Source organism: Phytophthora sojae (assembly GCF_000149755.1).
Source record: "Phytophthora sojae unplaced genomic scaffold PHYSOscaffold_5, whole genome shotgun sequence".
NCBI classification, from domain to species: domain Eukaryota; phylum Oomycota; class Peronosporomycetes; order Peronosporales; family Peronosporaceae; genus Phytophthora; species Phytophthora sojae.
In genome coordinates, this window is record NW_009258119.1 from 4,001,074 (window position 1) to 4,014,141 (window position 13,068).

The 13,068-nt window shown below is 58.5% G+C and overlaps 5 protein-coding genes across 5 annotated transcripts; 1 reads left to right on the forward strand and 4 right to left on the reverse strand.

The window, feature by feature from the left end:
- Nucleotides 1-172: 172 nt before the first annotated feature.
- On the reverse strand, nucleotides 173-1,180 carry PHYSODRAFT_561334 (hypothetical protein; the record flags this gene model as incomplete). Its single annotated transcript, XM_009531040.1, has 5 exons — nucleotides 1,087-1,180; nucleotides 925-1,005; nucleotides 717-819; nucleotides 487-635; nucleotides 173-280 (listed from the first exon to the last, which is right to left on the reverse strand). Exons 1-5 carry the CDS (start codon nucleotides 1,162-1,164, stop codon nucleotides 173-175), a joined length of 519 nt encoding a protein of 172 aa, XP_009529335.1. The 5' UTR covers nucleotides 1,165-1,180.
- Nucleotides 1,181-1,982: 802 nt separating this feature from the next.
- On the reverse strand, nucleotides 1,983-2,584 carry PHYSODRAFT_315823 (hypothetical protein; the record flags this gene model as incomplete). The annotated part of the gene is made up of 2 exons (XM_009531041.1): nucleotides 1,983-2,491; nucleotides 2,536-2,584. 2 exons carry the CDS (start codon nucleotides 2,582-2,584, stop codon nucleotides 1,983-1,985), a joined length of 558 nt encoding a protein of 185 aa, XP_009529336.1.
- Nucleotides 2,585-6,653: 4,069 nt separating this feature from the next.
- PHYSODRAFT_561336 (hypothetical protein) lies at nucleotides 6,654-7,787 on the forward strand (the record flags this gene model as incomplete). The annotated part of the gene is made up of 1 exon (XM_009531042.1): nucleotides 6,654-7,787. One exon carries the CDS (start codon nucleotides 6,654-6,656, stop codon nucleotides 7,728-7,730), a length of 1,077 nt encoding a protein of 358 aa, XP_009529337.1. The 3' UTR covers nucleotides 7,731-7,787.
- Nucleotides 7,788-7,828: 41 nt separating this feature from the next.
- Nucleotides 7,829-11,229, reverse strand: PHYSODRAFT_508410 (hypothetical protein; the record flags this gene model as incomplete). Its single annotated transcript, XM_009531043.1, has 2 exons — nucleotides 7,829-9,124; nucleotides 9,193-11,229. The coding sequence occupies 2 exons, from the start codon at nucleotides 11,227-11,229 to the stop codon at nucleotides 7,829-7,831; spliced, it is 3,333 nt and encodes a 1,110-aa protein (XP_009529338.1).
- A 194-nt stretch (nucleotides 11,230-11,423) lies between these two features.
- On the reverse strand, nucleotides 11,424-12,607 carry PHYSODRAFT_505123 (hypothetical protein; the record flags this gene model as incomplete). Its single annotated transcript, XM_009531044.1, has 6 exons — nucleotides 11,424-11,591; nucleotides 11,677-11,794; nucleotides 11,868-11,914; nucleotides 12,011-12,103; nucleotides 12,324-12,385; nucleotides 12,502-12,607. The coding sequence occupies 6 exons, from the start codon at nucleotides 12,605-12,607 to the stop codon at nucleotides 11,424-11,426; spliced, it is 594 nt and encodes a 197-aa protein (XP_009529339.1).
- Nucleotides 12,608-13,068: the final 461 nt, after the last annotated feature.

The following is a 13,068-nucleotide window of genomic DNA, read 5'->3' on the forward strand; positions in this document are numbered from 1 at the left end:
GATGCCATTTCCAAGTCGTCGACGCTGCATTTGTACAGATTCTAGCAAGCTCTACCATTGGCACGAAGATCAATAGCAAGCACAAGTTGACTTGATCATATAAATTAGGCAAGCACGAGGCAGTGCTTTGTGCGTACCAAGCTCCGCCAAAAGATAACTTACACCTGCTTTCTCAGGATTCCAGGGTCTGCAGTAGTGCATTCGCTGTCGCTTGTTCATCTCCATCGCAGGATTCATACATAACTTCTACAAGGTCTCGAGCAAAGCCCATTTCAGTGAGCTGCATGTACACAACACCATGGAGGAGTTAAGGTTAGCAATTTGAGAGTAGAATTGATTCAAGAACCCACTGTTCCTCACCCGATCGATGGCACCGCTCGCTTCCCCTCTCGGTGCGTCTTCCCAACCCATAGCTTCAACATCAATAACTTCTTCTCCACCAACTTTCGGTTGCTCTGCCGTCAAAGAAGGCGTCCGGGTGGAAACCGGCAGCGACAAGAGCCGCAGCGTCGCCACCGGGTTCTCGTTGAGCTGGTTGAGCGTCTCAGACGAGAACTGCTCCTTCAACAGCGTTAGCGCCTGGAACGAATCTGTCGCCGCCAGCTCACGGAGCGTCGTCATGCTCTCGTCATGCACTAAGCTCCGTAGCGGGGCAATCGATGGGTGTGTTGCCACCACATCGGGCTCCTTCTCGTCCTCCATCGGCCCCTTCCCACTAACTCTCCCTTCTGCCAGCAACGCCGCAGCGTCCAGGAGGTTGTTGCCGCTCTGTCGCAGCGCCTGAGCCGCCAGCTCGGACGAGAAGCCCATGTCCACGAGCTGAGACCACAAGACCTCGAAGGTGGCGGCGTCTGCCTCACCCGGTTGCCTTTCACTGCCAGAGGCCGGTCCACCGCCGGACTGCGGTGCGTCTACTGCAAACACGAAGAAGTCCGAGGGGCACAAGGCGTTCAGGTCCACGACGTCCGCGTCCGCCAGAATTTGGCCGCGCAGCAGCACGAAGCACTCCTCCAGGTTGGAAGCCTGTGGGTTATGCAGACGCTGCCGCTGCTGCAGCACGAGCTGCTTGAGCTCAGCTACCAGGACGCTGTGCTCGTCGGCGCCGTGGCGCTCCACGAGCAGCTCGCGGCCGTCGTCCACGCAGCGCACCCGCAGCACCAGCATACCGGTATCAAGTGTCCGCCCCGCTCGGATGAGTGGGTGATGTGGAGCACATCAGTGTGACTCATCTGAACCGTTTTTCTGACTGGATTGGAGTCAGTCCAAACTGCAACATCGGGGCGATGAGGGCGCCAAGGACAAGCACAGCGAGCCCCCGAAGGCAGTTTCGACCGATATGGAGTGCTCTGCCGTGAAGAGAAGGCTGCCTTCATGGTGATTCTTGCTTGCTGGTCCAACGCATTGGCAGTGCGTTGACTGTGGCAATGCCTGCTAGGTGTTGAAACCGTAGAATGTAGCCATCGGAGCCGAATAAGATTCGACAGTAGGACCACGTACGTGTTCCGATATTGTCGCCAAGCCGGGGATCCCTCCTGCGTCATGCAGACTGCACGACGGATGCAATGCAGCTATGCTGAGGTAAGCTTAGTGTTATGGTGGCGGCGCATTTATTAGCACTTGTTGCATTATAGTTTACTTCGTGGGTGCGAGGAGAAGGGGGCGTGGGCGACGCGGCGATGACATTCTGCTTGCTTTGGCGTGGCTGGCTTGGCTGACTTGCCTTGGCGTTTGAGCTGGTTGCGGCTTCCCGAGCTTGGACAGGCGATTTGCCATCCATGTCTGCTGCGCTTGGGCTCTGCTTGGTGCACCCCGCTGACCCGACCGACCCACGCTCTTCTTCCTCCTTGCACCGTACTCCATGGGGTCGTGGCCTCGTCCAGGGAGTTGTGGAAAGAGAAACATGCAGAGACGAAGACAAAAACTCTAACTAACCACGGGGCCGAGGGTGGGGACGGGATGGGATGGAGGGAGGAGACTGTCAATTACTCAAAGAGCTGCCGGACCGGCGGCGGCGGCGGGAGGCACTGCGTGGGCACGGCGCGGTCGATGGACGGCACCGTGAGCGCGAACGTGCGCGCGAGTGTCCTGCCGGGCGCCACGTTGGCCATGCACTTCTGCATGAACTCGTCGTACTGCATGTACTGGAGCCGCTCCTGCAGGTGGCCGTACTGGATGAGCGAGTTGGGCGCCAGCAGCACGTGGTCGCAGCGGCCGCCGCCCAGCTGGGCCAGGTAGCCGATGATGTCGCTCATGACGGACTTGGGCGAGACGCTGCCTCGCGGCTCCGAGAACCACCGCGGGTGACCGTCGGCCTGCGCGTTGGCCGCCTGCACGAACTCCTCGAGCGCCTCGGTGTCCCAGCTGAAGAGGATGGCCGGGTTGTGGTCCGTCACGGTGATGCCGGCCAGGTACGCCTCGATCTTGGACGCGAGCTCGGCGTCGGGCAGCGAGAAGTTCTCAAGGTAGTCGGGGCCTGAAGGGCTGCTGTTTCCTGTGGATCATAGCGTTGCGTAGCGTTAGCACCTCGGTGTCTACCAACCAGCCATGCCAATGCAGTGCTGTAGCGCCTACCGTTGGGCTGCATGGCACTTCTGTGGTGGTGCGGTGGTTGGTGGGGGTGAGGTGGTCTCTGTTGAGCTTTATCTGCTGTCTGCTTACTGCTGCGTCCGAGGAAGCGAGAATGCGCTTCGGGCTTTTGGTCGGGACGGAGCGGATCGAAGAATGACGGGGAAGGCGGAGAGCGCGCACTGCCTTGCCTGCCTGCCCCAGCCCCCGGTGTGGATGGTTTCGGAGAGGGGGAGCCGGCGGCGAGGAAGCCCGGAGCACACGTCACACGCGATTCAGCATGCCGCTTGGAGGGTTCAGCAACAATCCGGTGTTTCGAGCGCAGAGACCGCGTGAATTTGGCAGCGCTCGGGCCGTGACGCGCCCCGTGTTAGGTCGTCTTCCAGAAAAATGAGCCGCAAAGCTGCAAGAAGTGGCCGGTGGGGCGGACCAACGCCCTCGTCAACCAGTGCAACCACATGTACATACAACAGTACAGTGAAGAGCGAGCACCTTGGCTCCGGCCCAATGGAGGCCACGGTCACCTTTATGTCACGCCCGGCAGCGACTCGTTTGACAAACGCGTGTGCCCGTCGAGTGTGTGGGCTAGAGACCCGCTCCGGCCGCGGTCTGGTCAGTGCTGTGCAGTTCGCTGCACAGCGGCGAGCTGGACGCAGCGCGCTCGTCCTCGGCGCCGGCCGGCCGGAGCTTCCCGTTGGCGGCCTCCTCCATCATGGAGTCCATGGGCCCCATGCAAAAAGGACGCGGCGAATGTGTGCGCAGCCATCCGCCCAAAGACAAGAGGACACCGAGACGGTTGAGCTGAAGCCACAGCTCGCGGCGGTGGTGAAGCTGGAGCTGCACCGGCGAGAAGCTCTCGGGACCGTTGTCGCGTCGCGCGCGGGCACTTGAACTGCAGCCGTTGGGGCCAGCATCGTCATGCCACGACGGCCTTCTACGTGGGACGCTTGCGTCCTCGAGCCATGGACTCCGGCTCATTTCCCACAGCAGGACCAAGGCGCGCACATGTGGCCGAGAGACGCCTCACGCGCCTTATCTGGTCAACTGACCGACCGCCGGTCGGCGACCGGGTAAGACAGCGCGCGTTGATGGCGAATCGTGGCGTCGTTGACCGCAACCAACGCGGCACAGCTCCAGTGGAGCTAATGCCTGGATCGAGTTGCAGCTAAGTGGCCAAGTCAAAAAAAGTATCTTTCGGGAACGTACAACTTCAACTGTAACAACTGCAAGCAAAAAGCGCGGCTCTGTGCTCTGGTTGGCTCGATACAAGCTCTAGATGCCGGTCCGCGTCGAATATGGAAAGCAGGACACACACTTCGAGGGAAATTCAAGCGAGGAGGGCCAAACAGCAAGCGCCTGCTGCCAGGCGACTGGATTTGCCCCCCCCGCGGTTCAACGCCGCCGCCGCCGATCATTACTGCCAACCGAAGACGTGAAAAAGTTGCCCCGCACCAAAATGATGCAAGTACATTGCGAAGCTCGAGCGGTCGACGAGATTGGCGCTGGCTGCAGTCGCTGGACTTATCAGCCAGCGAGGGTCAGGCTGGTTGCGGCTGGTGTCCTGGTTGACACGTTGTGGCGGCGGAGTAAGAATGTGGTCAGTCGGCTCCAAGGTTCTCGTTGAATCTGCCGTGTTGGATCCTCCGTGGGCCACGGACCGTCTGGGCGGGCAGGTAGGTCGTCTTGCACTCTACGGCGGATGCCGCGGATGGAACTTCAGCGGGGGAGGCCCATGCACCGCAGGGTATTGACCTTGAGCGGTTTCGACGGCAGTTGTCCTCAAGCCATGTCGATGTTGAAGGTTGATTGTCGATACCTTTTGGCAACCGCTCGCTCAAAACTGCAGAAACAGCATTCGAGTCCCGTAAATTCTATCATAGAACGCTGTAGCTCAACGCGGACCAGTTTCCGGGGCTTCCATGGCCGCCTATAGCACGTGCGTTGCTGATTTAGCAGCAGCGAAGACGCCTCCAGCGGCTGGGACATCTAGCTTGATGGACAGTTCTCCGGCGCCAACAAGTCGACCTCGCGACATCACCCCGAGCCAATCGGCGAATCGATCATGTGGCGACCAAAGTCGCTCTTGATGCAGTGACGCTGAGCTCGGCCGGCGGAAAAGACTCTGCTAGAGAGGCTGAGCGATTTGCAAGGCAGGTGTGCCGTCAATAAGCTCTGCTGAGGCGAGTGCCCGTCAACGCGGATGATCCCAGCCTGGTTCAGCTGTCAGTCGTTCATTGACGACGGGTACGGGGTCAGTTAAGGCTAGTGTCGCCGTGACCGAGCTCTGTTGACGGCGCAGTCATCACTGGTGTCCTGCAGTCCTGCAGCTGCTAGTGTCCGCGAGCGTCTCGCAGTCCACGAACCCATTAGCTCCGGGTGGAAGCGGTGAAAATTGCTTGGGAGTGCATCGATTGGTTTTGTGCTCTGCGGCTGCAGTGTGGCCAGCGCGCCAGAGCATGTGAATCGAAGGCCAAGGATCGGCGCAACGATCAAGCAGTGCAGCCGCAGCAGTGTCCAATTCGGTCGTGGATAAGCGCTGTCGGTGCTGATTGAAACTCAAGAACGTCGGGCCCATCCGCTGCCGCGTTACTACTTGACGCCATTCCCAATTGCATTGCAAGCGTGCAGCATGTAGCGCTTCGCCGCGTTGCCTACATCACGGCATCACACGAAAGAGCAGCGTTGCCCACAACTCGCAGCGTTACAGCGACCCCATCACGTGCATTGTTGACGCGGTGCGTTGTTCACGACACACAATGCATTTGGCTACGAGTTGCAGCGAGTGCTGTGGAGGCCAACACATGTAGCGAAGGCACTGCATCGAGATTTGAGCTGCGTGTTGGGGCTGTTACACGCCGCGGTGTGTAACCTCAACCTGCTGGGGAGCGGCAGCGCGAAAGCGAGATGGCTCTTGTGTTGGCAAAAGGGGCAAGGCGCCTCGCTTGGAACGAGGGGCCCGGATTGCTCTGCTCGGTCTGGCAAGAAGAAGGTGCGTTGAGCGTTGAGCGCTGCTTGCAAGCGTATCAATCTGTGACGTGGTACAAAATGTGGTCCACATGGCTGCTCTTGAAGGGGCACGTGAACTGCAGCGGCGACTCGTTTGACGGCCAAGAAGATCGTGTTCTGTTAACATGGCTAGCGTGGCAGGATACGGCCAACAATAGCAGCAGCAGTTGCTGCAGTTGCTGCCAGCAACCTGATCAACAGCACCCCTGCTCAACTGCAGCGCCTTGGTGCATGCATGCACATGTGCAGGTAGTGCATTGCGCTCTTCTCGCAATTTTCCTGCCAGCTACTGTAGACTGAGAACCGTGACATTTCGTGCGAGTGGCCGCCGGGAAGGTTCCCGAGCAGGGCTTTGAGGAGCAGGCGGCACCTCACTGGATCGCGCGATCTCATTTTTGAATGGCCCGCAGCCACGGCTTCGTCCATATCTGAAGCTGAAGCGGCGCGGCGTCGCACTGCAACGTTCTCGCGGGGCTCGCTTGAGCCGCGCCGCACCCAGCTGCGACTGCCTGTCGCCGGCCAGCCGGTCGGCCAGGATCCATGCAGGATCGATCGATCGCTGCGGCAGGCGTGCGCGAGGGCATTGCCTGAAACAGCGGCCATGGTAATCAGCGGCGTGCGCTCCGTATCGCCAAATTAGCGCTGATTTACATCCAATCGGCTGCGCTTTTCAGTTCTAAATGAGCAACAGCAGCTGCAACAATTTCGTGTGGTCCACCCCTTTTCTCCTCATCCAGCAACCTTACTCTCTCCAAACTCCGTTTCACTATCGAGCTCGTCTCAGTTGTCGCTACAGGGTCCGCGCCCTTTCGGTGCAAGTTCGCACTTAGTGCATAGTCCACCTTGAAGCAAATCCCATCGGTCTCACCTCCGAGACTCGATCTCAGTCTCCGCTCTATCCTCGATACAAACGCTGTTATCCCGCACCTGTGTCATAAGCATACTCCGCTTCCTCGCAGGCTCCTGCACCATCCCCGTCCCAACCCAGCGCCTCCGATCGATGTCCTCATTCTTGAACAGACGCTCTGAGGCGCAAGTCGACTGCAACACGCTGCAACACCCCAATTGAAGCCCGTCGTACCATGACCGAGAACGTCTCGCTGAAGCTGAGCTATGCGGGCGAGACCCACCGCGTGACGGTGCCGCTGCGCTCCGAGGACCTCAAGGCGCGCGTGCTGAGCTACGAGCTGGTGCTGGACACGGTGCGCGAGCTGTTCCCGCGGCTGGCGGGCCGCTGCTGGACGCTCGTGTACCGCGACGAGGAGGGCGACGTCGTGACGCTGTCGCACGCGCTCGAGTTCGACGAGGCGTGCCACGTGCTGCTGAGCATGAGCGCGCTGTGCGCCGGCGACCAGCAGCTGCCCACGCTGCACTTCTGCGTGCTGGCGCGCGTCTCGTTCCGCGAGAAGGTGGTGGCGCCCGTGCTGCAGAAGGTCGTGGAGCTCGCGCGCCTGGCCCGCGAGGCCACCAACACGCTGCGCAACAGCGAGCTGCTGGGCAAGGGCCGCGACTCGTTCGTGCGACTCGCGGGCGGCGCCGTCTCGCACGCCGGCGCGGCCATCAAACACATCCGCAACAGCGAAGTGCTCGAGCGCGGCCGCGAGTCGCTATTATCGGCGCGCTCGGGCGTCAGCACGCGCCTGCGACGCGCCAGCACGGCGGTTGCAGCGGGCATCGAGCGCCGCCGGTCCGCCAGCGGTTCCGCGTACGACCCAGTGAGCGCGTTCGACCCGACGGAATTCGTCAAGCCTTCGCCTGTCGCGACGTCCCAGTCGCTGCCATCGTCGGAAGTGGCCGTGACTGTGGACCTGCGCCAGTCTGTTTCATCCGTGACCGAGGCCTCCGCGCTCCTAGCACAAGAGCAAGAGGAGAGCAGCGACGAGGAGCCCCCGGCACTCGTCCGTGCCGACGCAGGAGAGCAGCAGATGGCCTACGAGTCCGACGCGGACACTTTGTGTGACGAGGAGGAGGACCGCGAGTGGGACGTCGTGGACAACTCGAGTGCGGAGGCCATCGCTGAGACCGACAGTCGGTGGGCTCGTGAGCTGGACGTGCTCCGGGGGATCATGGTGCATCTGGACGAGGAGCTCTGCTGCGACTTGCTGGAGCGCTACAATGGCGACGTAGAGGCCGTGCTGGTGGAGCTCACGAACATGTAAAAGTAAGCGGCGATGCCTTTCCATATAATTAGCAAAGTAAAAGTGTGTTCTATCCTCAATCGTCCAGCTTGTTTCATTGGATTAACATCGCTATGGTATCACCGACTCGGTACGGGTCTCGTGCCTGGTGCACGCGTGCCTCCATTGCTGCTGGGGATCATCGCGCTCATACTCATGGTCGCTTGCATCCCGTTGCCTTGAGTCGGAGCTCCTGAAGCAGTAGCAGTTGCAGCCTTGGCTTGGCCCAAAGCCACACTGCGGCACCGCGACGCAAAGTTGAGCGAGCACAGCGTCTCCCACGCGTTCCATTGCACAGGGCTCACGTTCACGAACATGAGCACCTTCGAGTTGCCACTCAGCGAGTCTTGCAGCAAGAATGTGAGCTTGGAGTTGCGATACGGCACGTGTTTGCTGTTCGCACCAAGCGCAGCGATCACGTCACCCAGCGCTGACAGCGAGCGGTTGATATTCTGCGCCTCCTTTAGTCGCTGGCCGCTGGCTGCAGTCTTGCTGACACGCTCGGATCCGGCCAAATCGATGAGATGCAGCTTGGAAGTCCGTCTCCGAGCGTCGGTCTTCATGCCGGTCTCTAGGGTAATGGACAGCACGAGATGAGAGCGACTCGAGTGCTCGTTGAAGTCGTGCGAGCCCACACTGCGATGCGAGTGGCCCAAGCGCATGAGATCAAGCACGTCGCCCTCGTTGAACACTTCGACCTCAATCAGGTTCTCAACGTACACGCCAGTCTTGCCCACCCGCACGTCCAAGCCTTTAACCGCAGCTGGAGACGCTGCCCCCGGGGCACGGCCACCACCTTCTAATAAGTCCACGATGGTCTCGTTGTACACCTCCAGAATGCTCAGCTTCAGGGAGCACTCAAAGTTCCCGGCTGCCATGCGGTCGTCGCGGATTGAGAAGAGCTCACGCAGCGCACGGAAGTTCACGCCGCGGTCGTTCTCTGGTCCCTCCATTGTGTGCGTCTTACCCGATCCCGTTTGACCGTACGCGAAGATGCAGACGTTGAAGCCGTCGAGCGCACTCACCACCAGAGCACGCGTCTGCTCGAACACTTGCTCTTGTGTACTGTTGGGCTGGAAGACGTGGTCGAACTCGAACGCGTGCTTCTGCCCGATCTGGTTGGCCTTATCACCAGCCTCACTGCCAACGAAGAGATCGAGGCTTTCGTGGTCGTTTTCACGGAAGAAGACAGCTAGTGCGGACTGCTCGCTCTTGAGCTCAACGGGCTGGATCGGTCGAACGCGACAGAAGACACGAATGTTGCCCTGTAGCTCCATCAGTCGATTGTGCAGCTTCCGTCGGGCCAGCATCTCCTGAGTGTAGAGGTCCGCTACGCGAGCCTTTTCTTCGTTTGCTTGGCGGGCGATCTCGGCGCTCTACAAGAAAACACGAGCAGGAAGTTAGTACCTGAATCATAACACGGAGATCATAAGCTAGAGCGCACCGCCTGTTGTGCCTCTGCAAAGGCTTCCATGCGTTCCCTCTGGATAGTCTGCGCTACGGAGGAGAGCTTCGTCTCGGCGCTTTCCAGCGCTAACTTCAGTGACGCGAGCTCATCCTCCCTCTCCTTTGACAAGCCTTGCTGCGTCTTGAACTCGCGTTCCATGGCGCGAAACTCACGCTTGAGCGTGCGCTGCTGATCCTCCAGCTCGCTGATCTGCGCGGCACTTGTGATCTTGTACTCTTCGAACTGCTTCCCCACTGCCACTTTCTCCGCCATCGTAGACGTCAAGCTGACCTTCGCAGCTTCGAGCTCCTTCCGTGTTTCAGCCACCGAGTCGCCGAGTTGTTTCTGCAGATCCTGCTCAAGTGTGTCCTTGGCTTCTGCTTGGCTTGATCGGAGCTGCTCAATTTCTTGCTGTAAGGAGAAGGCTCGAGCTCGCTCTGCCTCTAACTCTCGCTCCTTATCAGCCAGTTGATCGCCAATAGCCTTGATCGTCGCAGCGGCAGTTGCGGCTGCTTCTGCGGCGGCGGCAACAGCCTCTCCGTTCTCCTTCTCCTCCGTCTCACGCTTTCTACTCAGATCTTCTTGTAATCTCCGAATCGTAGCTTGCGCTGCCTCAAACTTCCTGGCCATTGCTGACTGCTCCTTCGTAGCTTGCTCCAGTTGTTGCTCCATCTGAGCTCTTGCAGTCTGTTCGCCTGAAAGTTGAGCTTGCAAGCTCTCAACGTCCTCTGCCTCCCCGCGTTGCTTCAACTGCACCTCCTTCAGCTTCGCCTTTGCGAGAGACAGCTCTTTTATCACTGCCTGATGCTCCTCCAATAGCTCTTCATGCGCTTTGGTGCTCCCTTCCATCCCTGACCGAGCCAGCGACAGCTCCCTCTTGAGTGTTTGGTTTGCCACGACTATTTCATCACGCTCCTTCGTGCGCTCCTCCATTTGCTGCGTCAAATCGCCCAGATTCTCATTAACCTGACCAACTTCGCTCTTCAGAGCTTCCAGCGCTTGGTCTCGACTCGCCAGTTGTCTCTTCAGGTCAGCAACTTCCGTCTTCATCCCCGTGATAACCTCCTCGTCTTTCGTCTTCTGTTCCTCCATCTCCTGCAGCTTTCTAGCTAGCTGACTGTCACCTCTAGGGGTGCCGTTCTGCTGTCTTCCGGTCGACACGGGCGTACTCTCTGAGTCAGCAACAGGGTAATTCCTATCTCCTTCATCTCCCCTCGGGGAATACACTTGAGCTTGAGGGGCTTTATACGGCGTCTCGTAGCCTTGATAGTAGCCTTGCGCTTGTCGTCGATCCCAGCCTTGTTGTGACTGCGCTGCGTACTGCATTTGGCGATGATCCTGCTCGTTCTCCTGCCACGCCACTCCGCTCTGATAACCACCCCCTGCATCGTAATACCTGGCTGGATGTGGATCTCGAAACGCGTGAGCCTTCATCTGCTTCTGCTTCATCTCCCTGAAGAGCTGTCGGAACTGGTCGTCGCTTGGATGGTCCCATCGACTCTCCCCAGAGATCTCGTTGTAGTAGTACGGCTGTCCCGTTTCGGTTGCTGTAACATGGTACCAGCCGTCGGGTAGTGGGGCCACGAGTGACTCTCTTGCGATCCACAGGAACTCCCCATCAACCGTAGGCTCGATCCCCAGTCGCCGTGCATGTTCCTCCACAGCCGCGTGGAAGAGTGCGGGGTCCGAAGCCTCCATCATCGCAGACTCGTCCTGTGCCAGGGGTAAAGACTTGTAACTTGCTGCACTGCCGTTGCCTGCGTGCCAAGAGGCAGCAGCTCGAGGTAATGCGGAGACTGGGATGCCCTCTCCACTAGCCACTCGACTGGTACTTGGAGCCACGTACTCGTCCTCCTGCTGGAATCGCGCCCGGGACGACGGCATTTTGACGGGGGGCTCACTGACGTCGCCTCCCTGGAAGGCCAAGTCGACTAGAGGCACCTGCCGCCCCGAGTAGGTGACGGAGGAGCGAGCCGAGACGCCCCCGCGCGGAGAGGACTGCGCTATTCGAGATAGATGCTGCTCTTCCGCCATGTTATGACACTTGGTGACCAACGGACACCCACCCCGATGGAGGGACGCGATGCACGAAAACTTCAAAGCAGGCAGGAAACCAATATTTTAGTGGGGGTTGAGGAATTCAAAATATTACGCAGCGGGTTTGGATAGTCTGCCTCCTTCTTGCAAGGTTTCGGCCTTCTTCTTCTTGTCATTTGGGCGTTGGTGGGTCAGAAGAAGCGAGTGGCTTTGATGAAGTCGGCGTACAGTACGTAGCAGATGGCGACGATGAGCACGAAGATGGTCGTGTACAGCACGATCGTGTTGGTGATGATCCGGCGAGTCATGCGCTGCAGGATCCGTCGCGCCTCGGTCGTCATTGCCCCCGTCTCGCGAACCTACAGGAGACATGACCAGGAACCATTTAGCAATGGAAGCACTCCCTTGTAGGTGACAGATCCTCCTCGGTGGGTATGAACCGACCTTCTCGTGCGCGCCGAGCAAACTTTCACGCTGCTGTGCGAGCGTATCCAGCACAGCGATGCCGACCTCTTCCGTCTCCGCGACGATCCGATGTGTATCCTCAAGCTTCTTGGAAGACCTGCAGTCAGGAAGCACCCAGAGTCGTTAGCATCTGCATGCTGAGTTTTCAACTTAGAGCTCGTCGTTCTCACGCGTTCAATCGATCGTTGTTCTTCATCAAGCGCTCGTATTGCGAAGTCTGTTCAAGTAGATCCAGCACCAACACGAAGGTCAAACTCCGACACTCATCTTGCAACTGGAGAACTTCTTGCAGTATCTAACCCACCTGGTTAACTGTGCTAGATGCCATCTTGCCCTCTCGCGCCATCAGCTGTGCTCGCTCCAAGTCGCGAATGAGTCCCTGCAGCTCGTCTCGGTACAAATTGATCTGCACATACCAACAACAATCAGCCGTTAAAGAACGGATACGATCCGCCATCTTTAAAGGCTGCATCGGCACCTTTGTCTGCATCGCCTTCCGCAGGCTGGGCTGTCTGCCGCGCACTTCCACCGTCATGAGCTTCATCTACAGACCACAAGACACAGATAGTCAGCAGGACTCCCATTGCCAATCTAATTGTCACGGAGCCACAGCCTTCGTAACCCACACAGCGCTGAGCCTCCACCACGCGGGCCTGCGCGATCTGTGAGGCGTTGGAGACGGCGTTGGCTGCAGAAATCGCAGCGTAGAGGCAAAGATTGTCCGACGTTAGCAAAGCGTCGCCGTATCAATTATCACTACAAGACCCCGCGCCCCAGAGCAGAGACGCGCTGTAGATCGCCCACCTCCGCCGCGCAGGATGTCGCTGATGCTGTTGTTGATGGCCATCTTGCTGTCCACGAAGTCCGCCTCCAGCGACAGGAACTCCGCCGGGAAGTCGGTCGCCGCCATCGCGCTTGGTTCCACTTCGAGCTCGGCTGACTAAATAACCCATTTCAGTGGTTCAGGTTGCTTGTTGAGGGTGAGCAAAACAACTTGAGCCACCTCGCAGCCCGGATTTCTATGGTGTTGTACAGATTGGCTCAGGTTGCTCGTTGGGGGTGCTGGTTTCTTCGGATGAAAATCTGTGCCGCAAATTCCAGATTTGGTAACGTTTAGATGCACATAATCCTGTACATGGACCAAAATTTGTTTTAGGTTTAGATATGTTTCAGAATGGATCCTGAAACTATTTACGATCAACGTTTGGCACAATTAGACTCCATTTTTGTATCCAGACCTCAGCTAGCATCGAACAGCTTTATTTTGTATAGGCTCCACAAATAGGGATTCACATTTCAACCAAAAGTACCAACTTTGTGGCAAATGAAGGCACCAACCTTTTGCCCTGTTCAACACCAAGTGTACCTCCG